General features: G+C 44.4%; 1 protein-coding gene across 2 annotated transcripts in view; it reads right to left on the bottom strand.

Moving 5' to 3' along the window:
- The window catches only part of PDPK1 (3-phosphoinositide dependent protein kinase 1), a 257,044-nt gene that overhangs the window by 134,030 nt on the left and 108,988 nt on the right, over nucleotides 1–14,026 (bottom strand). Inside the window, exons 6-7 of one of the 2 annotated variants that reach the window (XM_078664942.1) lie at nucleotides 12,729–12,826; nucleotides 5,025–5,168 (exon numbers count right to left, since the gene is read on the bottom strand). In XM_078664942.1, coding sequence (XP_078521068.1) covers nucleotides 5,025–5,168; nucleotides 12,729–12,826 — 242 coding nt within the window. The remainder of the gene's footprint in view (nucleotides 1–5,024; nucleotides 5,169–12,728; nucleotides 12,827–14,026) is intronic. The other variant, XM_078664943.1, reaches the window with a different exon arrangement.

A 14,026-nucleotide genomic window follows, 5' to 3' on the forward strand; every position in this document is an offset into this window, starting at 1 on the left:
TTCAATAGAAAGAGCATGCAGGTGCCCTTGACGTCACTATGAAATTGATATAGGCCCCAGCCGCTTTGGACATTGTACTAAGATGCCGGAGCGGCACCTGTGAAAAGTAGTCAGGGGGATTCGGATTCTTCCCCGGTTTATGCACAATAGTGTAATCATACTCCTGCAGAAGCAATACCCACCTCACTACGCGAGAGGGAATCATGGCTTTTGGATTTCCAAAAATGGTGACTAACAAATGATAATCTGCGACAAGGGTGAAATGCTTCCCGTAGAGAAACACAAGGAAGTGTTCAGATGCCCATACTACAGTTAAGTCTGCTTTCTTAGGTTGAGAATAAGCACGTTTGGTCTGTGAGACACTCCGGATAGCATAGGCCACAATGAGTCTCTGAGCATCGGGCTGTCCATTGTGTTGAGCATGGATTGCGCCCAACCCCACCGGACATGCATCCAGAACAAACTCTGTATGCAATTTCAGATCAAAGTACGCTATTTCAGTTGCATTTTCAATTGCGTGTTTTATCTTCTTGAAACTTCGTTCACATTCAGATGACCATTGAAAAGGAACAACTCGCTTTGTTAGTTCTCTTAGAGGGGCACTCACAGTGGCAATATCACAAATGTACATGGAGCAGTAGATGCCCATGCCTAAGAAGGATCACAGCATGGTCACATCTTCTGGAGTGCAAGTAGATGACAATGCTTTTACCTTTTCGGGGTCAGGAGAGATTCCCTTTTCAGAGTAAATAGGACCAAAGAATTGAAGTCTGTTTTTTTGAAACTCACATTTCCCAACATTTAAAAATTAAGGACCCTTCCCAGTGGACCCCGAGGAAACCTCTTGGAAGACAGAAGGATGCAGAGCCGCCCCACCCGTGGATACCCTAGTACCCACCTTACCTACACCAGAGACGCTGGGTGCATAGGGGAGAAGTGGTGTGGGAGACCCCTGACGAACCCACTGGAGGACTACAGGGAAATGCAGCTACTGGAAGAGTAGAAAGTGTTAGTGGGAATCCAAACCTGGCTTACTTGTTGTGTGTTATTGCCCTGGTCTGCTTTTGGAGTGCATGTCTTGGATGGATGGTGCAAAACTAGCGAAGTTGTTATGAAGTTTTGCCCTTGATTCCCGTTACGGTCCTCTTTGATGTTAAAGTTTTGTACTGCAGTTGATTTGTTCACAGGAGGAGTATCTAGGGGGATTTCCCTATTGGCATCTGCGTTTCTTGTGTTGGGCTGAGTAAGCGAAACGTGGTCTGTCAACAAGTTGGCTTAAACAGGTTTTCGTTTCAAGATTTCCTTTTTTTGCTACTTTTTGGTTTTGTGCTCTTTCCTGTCGAGCCAGTGAGTTCATGATCCTCTTTTTTTGTTAATTTATGTTGCAAGGGCAAGGTATGTCTCCTCTAGGTCCAGTAGTATCTACTTTTATATCTGGCGAAGTCCCTGTCACCTTGCCTTTGCTTGCTGGGCTACTATTCCGTGTGGGGCTCTTCCTGGGCCGTTCCTTGACTGTTGACTTGAGTCTTCATGGGACGGTTGGTGGTCACCTCTCAGTTAGGCCATTGTGTGTTTTTGTTTTATTTGTGGCTTTCAGGTCCTCTAGGACTTTTTCCAAGACTTTGGGGAGGGAGCTTAAGTTTCCCCAAAATGGGAGAACAAGTACATTTTGGGGTGAGATTCGTTGTGCTGTCTTGAGCTCTTTTAATCAGGTTGTTTAGATCAGTTATTTTCTGCTCTAGCCCAGACACATAGGTTGCGACTGCGTTCAAGACCTCGATTCGAATATCCATTTTAAGAGAAAATGTTCGCTTTGACCATTGTTTGGATGGTTCTCAGCAGAGAGGACCAGGTGCCATTGCCCAGTTGGTTCGCTGGACGTTTAATGGCTGGTTCGTTAATAGTTGATTCATTGGTTATTTTTATGATTGTCGGAGTGAGTGAAGCGGGGAGCCCAGTGGTATGAGAGGTGGTTGAGAAGAGGGCACTAGCTGCATCGTTCCTTTTATAGCCTACATTTTCCGGTAATCCTGGGCTGATCCCTTGAGGTTCTTAAACCCCCGGGGTCTGTGTCGACACTCACAAGAGGTGTCGTACTGGCCGTAATCTTTTTCCGTCTGTTTCCTCCCTGTTGCAGTGTCCTTCTTTGCTTTCCTGACCTCATAATGGAACAGTTCCTTGTAGCCCATCAAATTTTCCCTTTTAAAACGGCCTCTGCTTCGGTTGAGTTACACGGTCCAATATGTACTTGCAGCCTGGCTTGCGTAGTTCCTCAGATTGGTTGGCAAAGTTGACAAGGTTGGTTGACTGAGTTGACAGGGTAGTAAGGCTGGTTGGGTGTGGGGCTGCTTCACATTAGTTGTGTAGCTGGGCAGGTTAAGGCTTCCCCCAGTCGGCAGGGGTTGAGGTGCTGCGAGGCACATTAAGTGGAAAGATTAAGTGGGGGCAGGATGTTATGGCAGGTTGTCAAGATGGTGTTGTGACGTGTTGCGCTGTGGCGGTGTAGAATAGAGCGCGGTGGTAGGCATAACCCTCCCCCCGAATGCGCAAGCTGATCTGCACAAACGTAAGGAGCTGCAAACCCTACCTCTAGCCCCCCTCTGCTTTCTGCAGCACCACCTCAGCCACCACCGCTGAGGGCACTCAGGTCCGATGGGGTCCAACGGAGGAGGCAGGCAGCGGTGCGGCAGGGAGCACAGTGACTGGTCTGTGCTGCTTCATCTGGTCCAGGCTCTGCCAAGCCTTTGCCCCACACATATCATCCTATGCACAACTTAAAAGAAATCCTACATTCACCAACAGTCGTCCAATTCTTTAGCCTCCATACCAAATTTTTCTCACAGGGATCATTTTTGGTTGGCTCAAAACAAAAACTACGCTGATCTGCCAGCCCAAAAGAAAGAGAAAAGGAGATCCTACCCAATATCACCTGCCGCAACTGCTGCCTAGTACAGATGACTTCTAACGTGACAGACTTGGCTTATAAGTTCCACATAGATGGAGAACTAACTACTTTTCATGAGGAGTGACCCTTTGACAGTATGTGGAAGGTGAAGGTGGTGGTCCAAACAAGTTAAACACTGATCCCCTTAGAAAAGATACATAAAAGCAGACCTTTCAAGAAAGCCTGTACCCCAGAATTGGTCAGATATCCTTGATCACTGTGCCATAGGACTCTAGCTACTCCGGACTAAGAACAAATCTGCCAAAAGGAGCCTTCTGTTGCATATGTTCCCGTTGAGAGGGAGCCTGGCCTGGCAAATAGGGGTGGGCTGTTTCTATTGGAGTATGATCACGCCTGATTTGCATAGGGATGATTCCGGTCGGATGTGGCATGGTGGCCAAAAGTACGATGGACTGGAATGAGGCCCAGAGTAATTACCAATGGCTGAGATTCTTTCAAGCATTATAGTAATCATTTGTTGTGTACTTCAATGAAACACCTGCTGCCAAACGCAGGTGACTCGTGATGCGACAGTTAGTTTGCATTTTCCACATGGTTGGAGCACCACTAACAGCTATAAAAGTGCGAACTTGAGGACAGTAAGTATTAGAATTGTTCTGGGGTATTAGGACCTTCTCAGAATGCCTGTGGTTGTAATTTAAACTAACAAACAAAAGGGGGTACGGAGGAGCTAGACCTCTACATCGATCTCCTATGCCCTCTAACTAGTGACAAATAGCTAGATTTTCATAAAAGTTTTAAAAATGTGACGTTTCAATCAATGTTAAGGGACGTGCTAATTTTTAACAAACGTTTTTAGGGGATAAATTAGAGTTGAAAGCAGTTACGTTTCACTCCTTGTGCCTTATTACTGAAATTAGAATACACAGGATTAGAAGATTCCGATTCAAAAACAAATTGCTAGGAATAGCCAGGTTAACCTGGGGATATTGACAAGCTGGTTCAAGTTTGGGATGGCAGACATACCAGTACCAATGATAAGAATCCGCAGAACTAGGTCTTGTATCAACAAGTTGTCATACTCTGAATAAAACACAACAGGATTTCCTTGGAGGGTATTTTTCCAGGCTTATGCAAAAGATGTTCACCTAATTAGCAGGAAATAAAGGCTAACACAGAGGAAAAAACCCTGCCTGTCACCACCCCCTTTCTCTACTTTGCTATCATGACTGGCATTTAAGCCTCCATCTGTGCGTAGAATTTCAACCAAATCTTCATCAGTTTTCTAGAAAGCCAACACCAAAGAGATGAGTGGTAAAGAATGACCAAAGTACAAGTACAGGGAACAGAGTCTGCACCAGGGAAATGCCTCTAGAAATCATGGGTAGCAGTTACATTAGCAAATTCATAATTAGCTGGAGTCATCACAATCTGTGTGTTAAGGAAAATGTGCCATGCTGTAAACAAAAAGGCGGATATGAGAACAAGTCTGGGGTTTGTCACATATGTGACATCACAAACTAGCACTGCTGCTCCACATGTATTCTTTCAAGTAAAAAGGAAAAAAGAGCAAACTAGGGTTGAGGCATGCAGGCAATAAAAGCAGAGACTACTGCACTGTGCATGCATGAATCAAGTGAGGATACTGTAAAGCACAGATAACAGTTCCCTTTAGAGTTAGTAAAGAAAAACAATTACATCAGTTGAAAATGTAAAGAAGCCAGATGTATGATGACCCATGAATATATTTTAGTCGACTTTAGGGAATGATATAAGTTGCTACAGTTGGCAAGTAGCAAATCAAGCTCAGAGTTGGCTGCACAGGATTCAAAGCAATCATACTAGCCAGCAAAGCAGTGAAATTTGAAAACACCACATTATACTGCACCGATGTTCCCATCTGACAGCCAACAGACAACAGACAACAGACAACTTGCAGAGGGGACGTGGAAGCATTGACAAAAATAGGTCTGAGAGGCGTTATGTGATCCCAAGACAGTCTAAGAGTAACAAAGATGAGTTTTGGTCTCCCTGCACACCGCTCATCTGAGCGCACAGTGGATTAATGGATGCTGGCAAAAGAACAGGATTAGTATCCCAATGATGTTTGGCTACTTGCCTCGGGACCCCCGCTGTCGCACTCGGGAATTCTTATGGTGCATCTTCCCCCAGGATTTGCAGTCTCCCCCAGCTAGCCCTTCTGTTGGGGGACTTCCTACAGGGATGGTCCGTGACGGTAGTGTGGGACTGGGGCAGTTGCGGGCTGATGTGGGATAGAAAAAGAATAAATGAAAGAAAAAAATTATAACAGAAGAGGGAAAAAAAAAGTTTAAACAGTAATTTTTACATTGACTTATTTATGTTACCACTGCTAACTTCTAGGAAAATATAGCATGCTTTAAACAAAACTACCAGTTTTTAACTATTGTAAAGATGAAAGTCTGCCTTATACGCTAAATAATTATGTCAATGTTCACAGTAAACACAAACAAACGACTATATGCTCTGTCCAGTAAGTGCTTTTGTGAAACCACTGCAATCATGCCTGCTTCTGGAACAACTTGCCTGGAGTTACTTAGAGTAAAATTAAAACAAACGATTTGTTAAAGCAATACAAAAGATATCAACACAAACAAGGACTTGGCTGTTTGTAGGCCAAAGTTCTCCTATTAGCAACAAATAGGGGAAGGAACCTGCTTCCAAAAGCCAGTATGTACTTGATGTTGAAGCAAACTACAACCTTGGACTAGGAGTGGCCGAATGATCAAACCTCCTCTATCCTTTCTCTGAAATCTCCAATCATTGAGAAGACTCCCCCAGCAACAATTTGTATAAGAGGCAATAGTGGCAGCCAACATTTAACAGATTATTAACCTTTCTATTTATACAGTGTTCATAGATAATAAATAAAAAAATAAAAGAGTCTAGTGCTCAAGAATCCATGCAATTTAAGCTACACGGCTACCCTGCAGGTGAATAAGAGCCATACGCCTTAAGACAATACATGAAGTAACTTTTTCTTCAGTCTAATATGAGGAGGGAACTTGAAACAGCATTGGAGAAGAGATCAGTCTTGCAATTGCAGTGATACAGGTCACCTTGCAATTAAATCACATTTGGATAATCTCAATGCCACTTTACAGTGAGGAAAGTTTTAAACACTCTGAAACAAGCACAGCTTGCAGCTCCCACACATGTCTCTCGGAAGTAATGGAACAAAAGAAGATTTCTTCCAGAAAAACAGATTAAGGGCACAGGACCCTAAAATACTCAAAAGACTTCTGATGAAGAGAGGTAAGAATAGGGTTCGAATCTCATCTGGTCTTGAACCCCTGGGCTGTGGTAAAAACGTATAGGACACCCATCAGAAGCCAGTTGAAGGACTGTTTAGAGGACAGGTCTTTTCTGGTAAGCTGCTGTTGCAAGAATCAAAGGCATGACTAAGGACCCAGTGCTTGGAAAAAAGACAATGTCTACAGAGTAGGTGAGGGAATTAATAGGTTTACACAGCGTCCAGTTAGAAAGATACAAAAAACATAGCCACTTATTTCCGCATTGGTATGTAGTATTATATTTGGCAGCCTGTAAAATGTTCAGATTACTTGACAAATTATCTAGAAAGATAAAATAGTCTGCTCCTCTTGTCAAGTGTGCTCTAGGTAACCAAATGTAAAGATGGAAACTTCTTCCACCATCTCAGATGACTAGATCATGCTTCTGGGGAAGACAAAGTTATTTCCACTGGTGGAAGAGCATAAGTTCTGAGAACAAGCAATGGTGCGGCTAAGCTGTAGCTACGCAGGTAAGATGAGAGCACCCTGTAGTGTATCAATATCTGAAGGACTCTCTGAATTAGATGTGTTGGAGGGAAGGCAGAGATTAACAACCCTAATCAGTCTATTAGGAATGAGGGCCCCTTCTACAAATCATGCCTGTCACATGTGAAATAATAAGTATCTGATTTTATTCTTTAGGTGGATTGGTAAAGGGGCCTGCAAATAGGTTGAGCGCACAGGCGACATCAGCCCTAAAAACTGGAGCAGAGTACAGCTTAGAAGAGTTTGCAATTGTGATGCCCCCCCTTTTCCGGTTCCCAGCATCTCCTCTACACTGTTTTTAACACTTTAGATTTCATCACAAGGGGAAAGCCCAGAGGGTCACCTGTAGCGCCTGAAAGTTTATGTGGAGGTATGCATCACATTCTCAACTTCCTCATCTATCACTAACCGCCAAATGCAAATATCAGTCAGTTGTTACAAAAAGTGAACTGGTGGAGTTCCAGAACCAGTTGAGGCTCGTACTCTGACAATAGGTTCCAAAGCATCTGCTGGTTAAAGCTTTATGGAACACATCTGCACACGGACAAGGCGTGCTACTACCAGACTTCCAAACATGATCACAGCGTAATCTAGTAGTGCTCTGTACAGGATGTCCAGAGACACAGAGCTAAGGTTTCTTCCATGTCTTCCGAGAGTTTTGGGATCTTAGGGTGTATGAAAGAACATGTTTTTGGCAAGGGGCACAGGTGTCCTCCCAGTGAAGCAGAAAAGACATAGACAAAAAGAAAATTACTGAGTAGGCTAGGGTATAGTGCTCCACCCCGACGACTCCTTAGGGTTTAAAACTTGCAATGTGATAATCCTGATTAGGTCCTTATGGGAGGAGTTGAATATTGTTTTACCACCTACAATTTTGGATGCATTCATAATTTTACGACTGTATGACTGGAACTTGCTAGTTTACACACAATACAGTAAGCCTAATTTGGTTAAGGTGACAAGTAAATGATAACGGCTACAGGTTTCACTGATTCATTGAAAAGAACAAGTTACTTTCCTTTGGCAACACCTTATCTGGTACACACTATCTATACATAGATTATTTACCTTCGAATTATCCCCAGGCGTCAGACTGGAAGGGATTTTATTTTTGGGAGCAGTACCCCTGTGCGCTGGAAGTGGCATGCGCCATGTGCGGCGCCTAGTAAGAAGCTACCCCAGCGTGCTGAGGTCAGTTTCTTTTGGAGACTTTTCACGCCAGGAGCGCGGTTTGTGGAACTGGGGCCCTGAGAAGGGAACAGCCCTGTTCCTATAAATCCATTAGCAGAGCGGGGAGGATGGGTAGGTTGGCAGGCTTCTGCGCACAGAGTCGCTACTAGATAATGTGTTACCGACGGTAACTAACAGGTTCATCTGATAAGAGACTTTTAGTTATAGATTCCTTACCTTAGAATAGATACTCAAGCAATACCTCCCTGGAGGAGTTTCTGTGAACATGATTTAGACCAGAAAGTCCTGCAGGACTGAACAGGCAAATTGCTTGTCCCGAAGGACCAGATTGTCCAGGCAGTAGTGCTTGATGAACGTGTGCAGCAAGGCCCACATTGCTGCCTGGAAGATGCCCAGGACCAGAACTCTGCATGCTAACGCAGTGGTCACAGCCTTTGCTTTAGTGGAATGACCATATATAACCTCTGGGGGTTGCTCCTTGGCCAATACGTAGCAGATCTTAATGCAGAGTACAATCCATTGGGAGATGGTTTATTTCGGCACTGACTTACCATTCTTGGCTCTGACATATCCCACTAACAGTTGATTGCCCACCTGGAACAGGCAGATAAATAAACATTCTATGTGCCCAATCCAGAGCCCTGCTGGGGCAGGGTAAGGATAAACAAAATAACTCGGGAAAGAAGTGCAGATAAAGGGTCAATCTGTTTGGCTGTACACCATGCCACAAACCTGCCCACCGGCCGGCATATACCATCTTTGTGCAGGGACACCAAGCTGCCAAAATATTATTACAAATTTTGGGCGGAAGGTTGAAAGCTGTCAACTGTCACCATTCAAACTCAATGCATGAAGGGGGAGTGTTGACTACACTGCTGCTGCGACAGATGATGCCCCCCGGAGGGGCAGCCTGATCGGAGGACCGATGGACATGCTCAACAGCTCTGGATACCAGACTCTCAGAGCCCAGATCGGAGTCACAAGGATGATTATGGCCTGGTCATTCCTGATCTTGGGTTCTCTGGGCAGGAGTGGTTTGGGCATTAAGGCGTACAGGAGGTCGAAGCTCCACCCAAGATGAAAGACGTCTCTGAGTGAGAGCAGCCTTAGAAACTCCCACATGTAGAACTGATGACATTGCATGTTCTCTGCAGTGGCAAACAGATCTAATCGAGAAGCTCCCCACTGCTGAAAGAGACCTTGCACCACCTCTAGTTGGAGACACCATTAGGGATCCACTAGGCATTATTGGCAAAGATCATCCGCTCTGGCGTTCAGAAAGCCTGCCAGCTGTTGAATCACCATGAAAATGCCTTGACATTCCAGCCATGTCCAGAGGCGCAGGGCCTCTTGACATAGGGTCTAAGACCACACCCTGCCCAGTTTGTTACAGTACCACATGGCAGTGGTGTTGTCCATGAACACTTGCATTAGCCTTCCCTTGATGGAGGGTAGAAAAGCTTTCAATGCCAACTGGACCGCATGGAGCTCCAATTGGTTGAATTGGAGTCCAGATTCTGGCAGAGACCAGAGTCCTCTGATCTCCATCACTTTCAGATGGCTAGCCCATTGCAGTAGTGATGCATCTGTCACTGCCATCAGACTGGTTGGGGGAAGGGAGAGGAGTCTGCCGCTGACCCAATCGCGGTCTGTCAGCCACCACTGCAGAGCTTTTGCAGTGGCCTCAAAGTTCTGGACTATATTGGAGAGAATCCCTTGATGCTGCACCCACTGGAACTTCAGGTCCCACTGCAGATCCAGCATATGCAAACGGACATACGTCACAAGCAGGGTGCAGGAGGGCTGGAGGCCCAGCAGCCTCAGAGTCAGTCTCACCAAAACACAGGATAGAGGCTCAAATATCAGTATTATAGCCTGCATATTCTGGACCCGCTGCTCGAAAGGGTAAGCCCGCAACTGCGCAGTGTCCTGAACAGGTCTGATAAAAGGAAGTGTCTGAGAAGTAACCAGGTGTGACTTAGGCACGCTTACAGTGAACCCCAGTGAGTGCAGGAAGTCTGCTGTATTCTGGAGGGGGAAGACGACAGCCTGGGGCGAGTTCGCCTTCAACAACCAGTTGTTGAGATAGGGGGAAGACTGGGACCTCTGAGCTCCACAGATAAGCTGCAACCCAAGGGGCTCTGGTAATGCCAAAGGGGAGCAGGATAAACTGAAAGTGTTTGTGGCCTACCATGAACCGCTGGCAACATCTGTGGACAGGCAGGATGGGAATGCAAGTCCTATGCTACCAACCAGTCTCCAGGGTCCATAGCAGACAAGACTTGAGCAAGTGTGAGCATTTTTAATTTCTCCTTTTTCAGGAATAAATTGAGTGGTCCAAGGTTTAGGATAGGACAAAGAGCTCAGTCTTTTATGGGTACCAGAAAGTAGTGGAAATAACTAGCACAATCTACTACTGATGCCGGCACCCTCACTATGGCTCCCTTGGCCAAGAAAGTTGCAACTTCCTGGAGTAGTAAAGAGATGTGGTCCCCCATTAGCCTGCCGCAAGTGTGCAGAATGGGTGGATCATTAGTCACAAAGGGGAAGGAGTTGCCCCTTTAGACAATTTGGAGAATCCAGCGGTCAGATGTTATCAACCAGTGATACAGGTGATGGCATAACCCACCTCCCACTGGATGCCCATGATGGTCATAGAGCAAACTAAGGAGGCTTGGAGGCTGTGGCTGCCGGGGGAGGGGTAGTAGACTGGCATGACCTCTTGCTTCCTGACCCACGAGGGTTGAGAGTACCTCGGCAACACAGGGGCTAGAAAACCTGTGGGGATAGGTGGCATTAGAGACGCAGATGGAAGACCCTTTTGTGGCCACAAAAGGAGTGAAAGGTTGACTGGGGATGGCGAGAGGCCACGGAAAGGCCCAAGGACCTGGTTGTAGCCCTTCTGTTCTTAAAGTGCTCCAGCGCTAAGTCCTCCTTGTCTACTAATAGACAGATACTATTAAAGGAAATGTCCATAGGCGAGGCAGGGACATCCTCGAAAAAGCCATTGGTTCTCAACCAGGCATGGCGCCCAAGGGCCACAGACGAAACCGCTCTACCTAGTGAGCTGGTCTTATTCAGCCAACAGCTTATAGAAAACTTATTTCCATTCCGCCTGTCAGCAATACCTTGTGAGACCATGGCTCGGGCCTCCTCCGAGACCATAGGCTGCACCTGTACAACAGAATCCCAGAGCGAATGGGAGTATCGGCCCAAGGGGCGTTTGGGGACGGCAGCGCCAGCAAGGTTGGCAATGGAGCTTGCTTCCCCAGCCCCTCCCACCCACCCCCAATTGTCTAATTGCTACCCCAGCCTCCATTACCAGCTTGATGCCCCAAGCCTCTCTACTCACCCTCCATTGTCAGATTACAGCCCCATCCCTCCCATCCTCCCTCTGTTTAAAGCTTCCTTCCCTAGTCTTTCCTGCCCATCCTCTATTGGTTTCCCCCCCCAACACCCACCCTCTGTTGTCTGTGCTTACCCGCTCTCTTGATTCACCTCTCCTCCTGCGTCCTTCTCTCCCCTCCCTTCCTCGGTGTTGCTTTGTAAACTGCCCACTTCCCTTTTTTTTTTTTAAGAAAAAACCTGCATTAGTGATTGCTGCGTCACAGAACTTTTAAAAAAGGTATGACTAAAAATCATTGTCAAAGCCAATAACTCTCCTAGGCGACACCTATTGGATTTGCCATTGCTAGTTGTTTATTGTAAGCAGGCCATTCACGTTTATGAGGCAGCTCATTTTATTATTTCTACTTTTAACATTTTACTGTATCTTACATGTGCTTGTTGAGTTTTCATGAATGTTTCATTCTGGATGGTAAGTGGGCGATTGAAAAAACGAGACACTGGGTTGGTGAGTGACGAGTGCATTCACGATGCCTTACTGTGTGCCTAAACTCATGAATTAGAGAAAGGTCACTTGATTATTAGCCACACCTATTGGCACAGAAAACACTTGCTAATCCTATGAAAATAGTCTTGCACTTTCATTATAACAAGTCATTTAAAAAGATAGAATAAGTAAACTAAACTTGCAACAAAAAAAATTATGGGTTCCACAACCACCAAAATGTTAGCACCAAAATGTTATTTTGGTATATTTCTAGATGTGCTAATATGTATTAAGGAAAGCTCTAGCTGCAGACAAGGAGTCTGCCTTCTTGTATCTGATCACTAAGAATGGACATGAAGTATTTCAGCAGTTCAGGTGCTGTAACCGGTATGAGAGAATGTGTACAGCTTGAATCTGGAGGGATTTGGCTCAGGTTCCCATGCTGGGCTGAATAACGAAAGAGAGACCACCAAAAGAATAACAAATAGGTGAGGCCACAAGGCTCTTGGGAAACCGAGCATGGGTGCATATTGATTTTTTATGGTCGCACTGTACCGGATCTGCACAACCTGGAAAAACTGTTTCTAGTCACATCTTTGGGCAGCAGGGTACACACTGGTTGGTAATTGGAGAAAACAACAAATGAAAGCATGTGCATTAAGGCACAACAGATATGGGCGCTATTTGTCCCTGAAAAACACACAAAGTAAATAATATAGTTATAGGATACCCAATAAAGCAGACTGAGAATTACATACTAGTCAGTGGTGTTTAATTCATCAGTGATCTAACAGGTTTATAAAATCGCCAGGCATAATAATAACGTTACTTTTTAATCAGATATATTTGTAGCCAGAAAAATCAATCTCATTAAATAAGAAAAATGAGATGAGAACTTTAGTCAGGTTAATTTTCAATTTAAAATGCAAGTTTTGCAATTACTGTCACTTTTCTAACAATATTGTTCAAATTAAAATCGCACCTTGTTTGCCATCTGGAGATAATATTTTTGCTGTTCCAAAGTCTGTTATTTGAATATGCATGTCTTCATTAAGCAAAATATTTTCTGGTTTAAGATCCCTAGAAAGAGGCATTTATAATTAAAATATTGTATATCATTGCCTTGCAGATAGCATACCAAGCTAAACAATCCCCCAAACGTTTTCAGCATATAAATCCAATATCGGGTTTAAAACAGCAATCTGCATGCATTATAGTTTAGAGAAAATAATAAGTGCAAAATTAAATAATTAGCTAAACAAAAAAATCTACACATTTCCACTTAACAGAGGCTCCCCATTCTCCAATGCATTGCTCCATAAATGAACTGAGGAAAACAATAAAACTGATGGGTGGAATGTTTTAATGAACCTCAAACATAGCTAATTTACAGAGGCTGCATCAAAGTGCATTGAATAATTTTGTTGCCCACTATGACACCTCAGATAGGAAAAAGCCAAAAGCAAATCAGCCATGGTCGTGCTCCAATATGAACAGTCCAGCCCTAACGTCTAGGCTAGGTCCATTGTGAACAGGAACACACGCAACAGCAGCCCCGTTTCAGCCTTGTTAAGATGCACTTAAGGTGTCATACTGAGGAAAATAAAACAATAGGTGAAAGGCTTGAATTAAGCATTCAGAATTTCATTTAAGCATCCCATCCACCACTTTATTTGTTGCTGTAGATGCCCATAGTGCAACGGTATGCCCAGGTGGGTCCAAAGCTTACAGTGCCCCAGGACTTCAGCAACACCTCGTTAACTGGGTCTAAATAGGCCTAGAACAGTGTGAGGTTGCTGGTGTGCCTGCCTGGGGAGACCTGGCTTGGCAGTTCTGACAGAACTGTTCCTACTAGGCCAGAAACAAAGGCCACCACATAACACGTAATAGTTAAAAAAATAATAATAATAAACAAATACAAAAATCATAGTTATTAACTCATTTATATTTGCAACCCAAAATAGCAATAGCAGCTTTACAAAGTTTAGATTGAACATAGTAGTTACATTTCCTGACAATTTAATAAAATGGAGGGTGTGTACATTGCCAAACTGTGGTAAGTAGACAGACAGCTTGGTATTACTGTTTTCCAAATTTCAGTTATTCAAATTGCATCCCATGGTGTTACAAGTGGAGGATACAAGTGACAGAGAAGTAAAAACCATATCACTAAAGATCGCTGAGTGCGAGTGAACACATAAGAAGCATTAGATGCAATCTTAAACTTTGCTATCATTATTTTACAACCGCTGAATTAAGATTTGTAAATGTAAACAGTGA

Source organism: Lissotriton helveticus, chromosome 10 (assembly GCF_964261635.1).
Source record: "Lissotriton helveticus chromosome 10, aLisHel1.1, whole genome shotgun sequence".
Classification (NCBI taxonomy): Eukaryota; Metazoa; Chordata; class Amphibia; order Caudata; family Salamandridae; genus Lissotriton; species Lissotriton helveticus.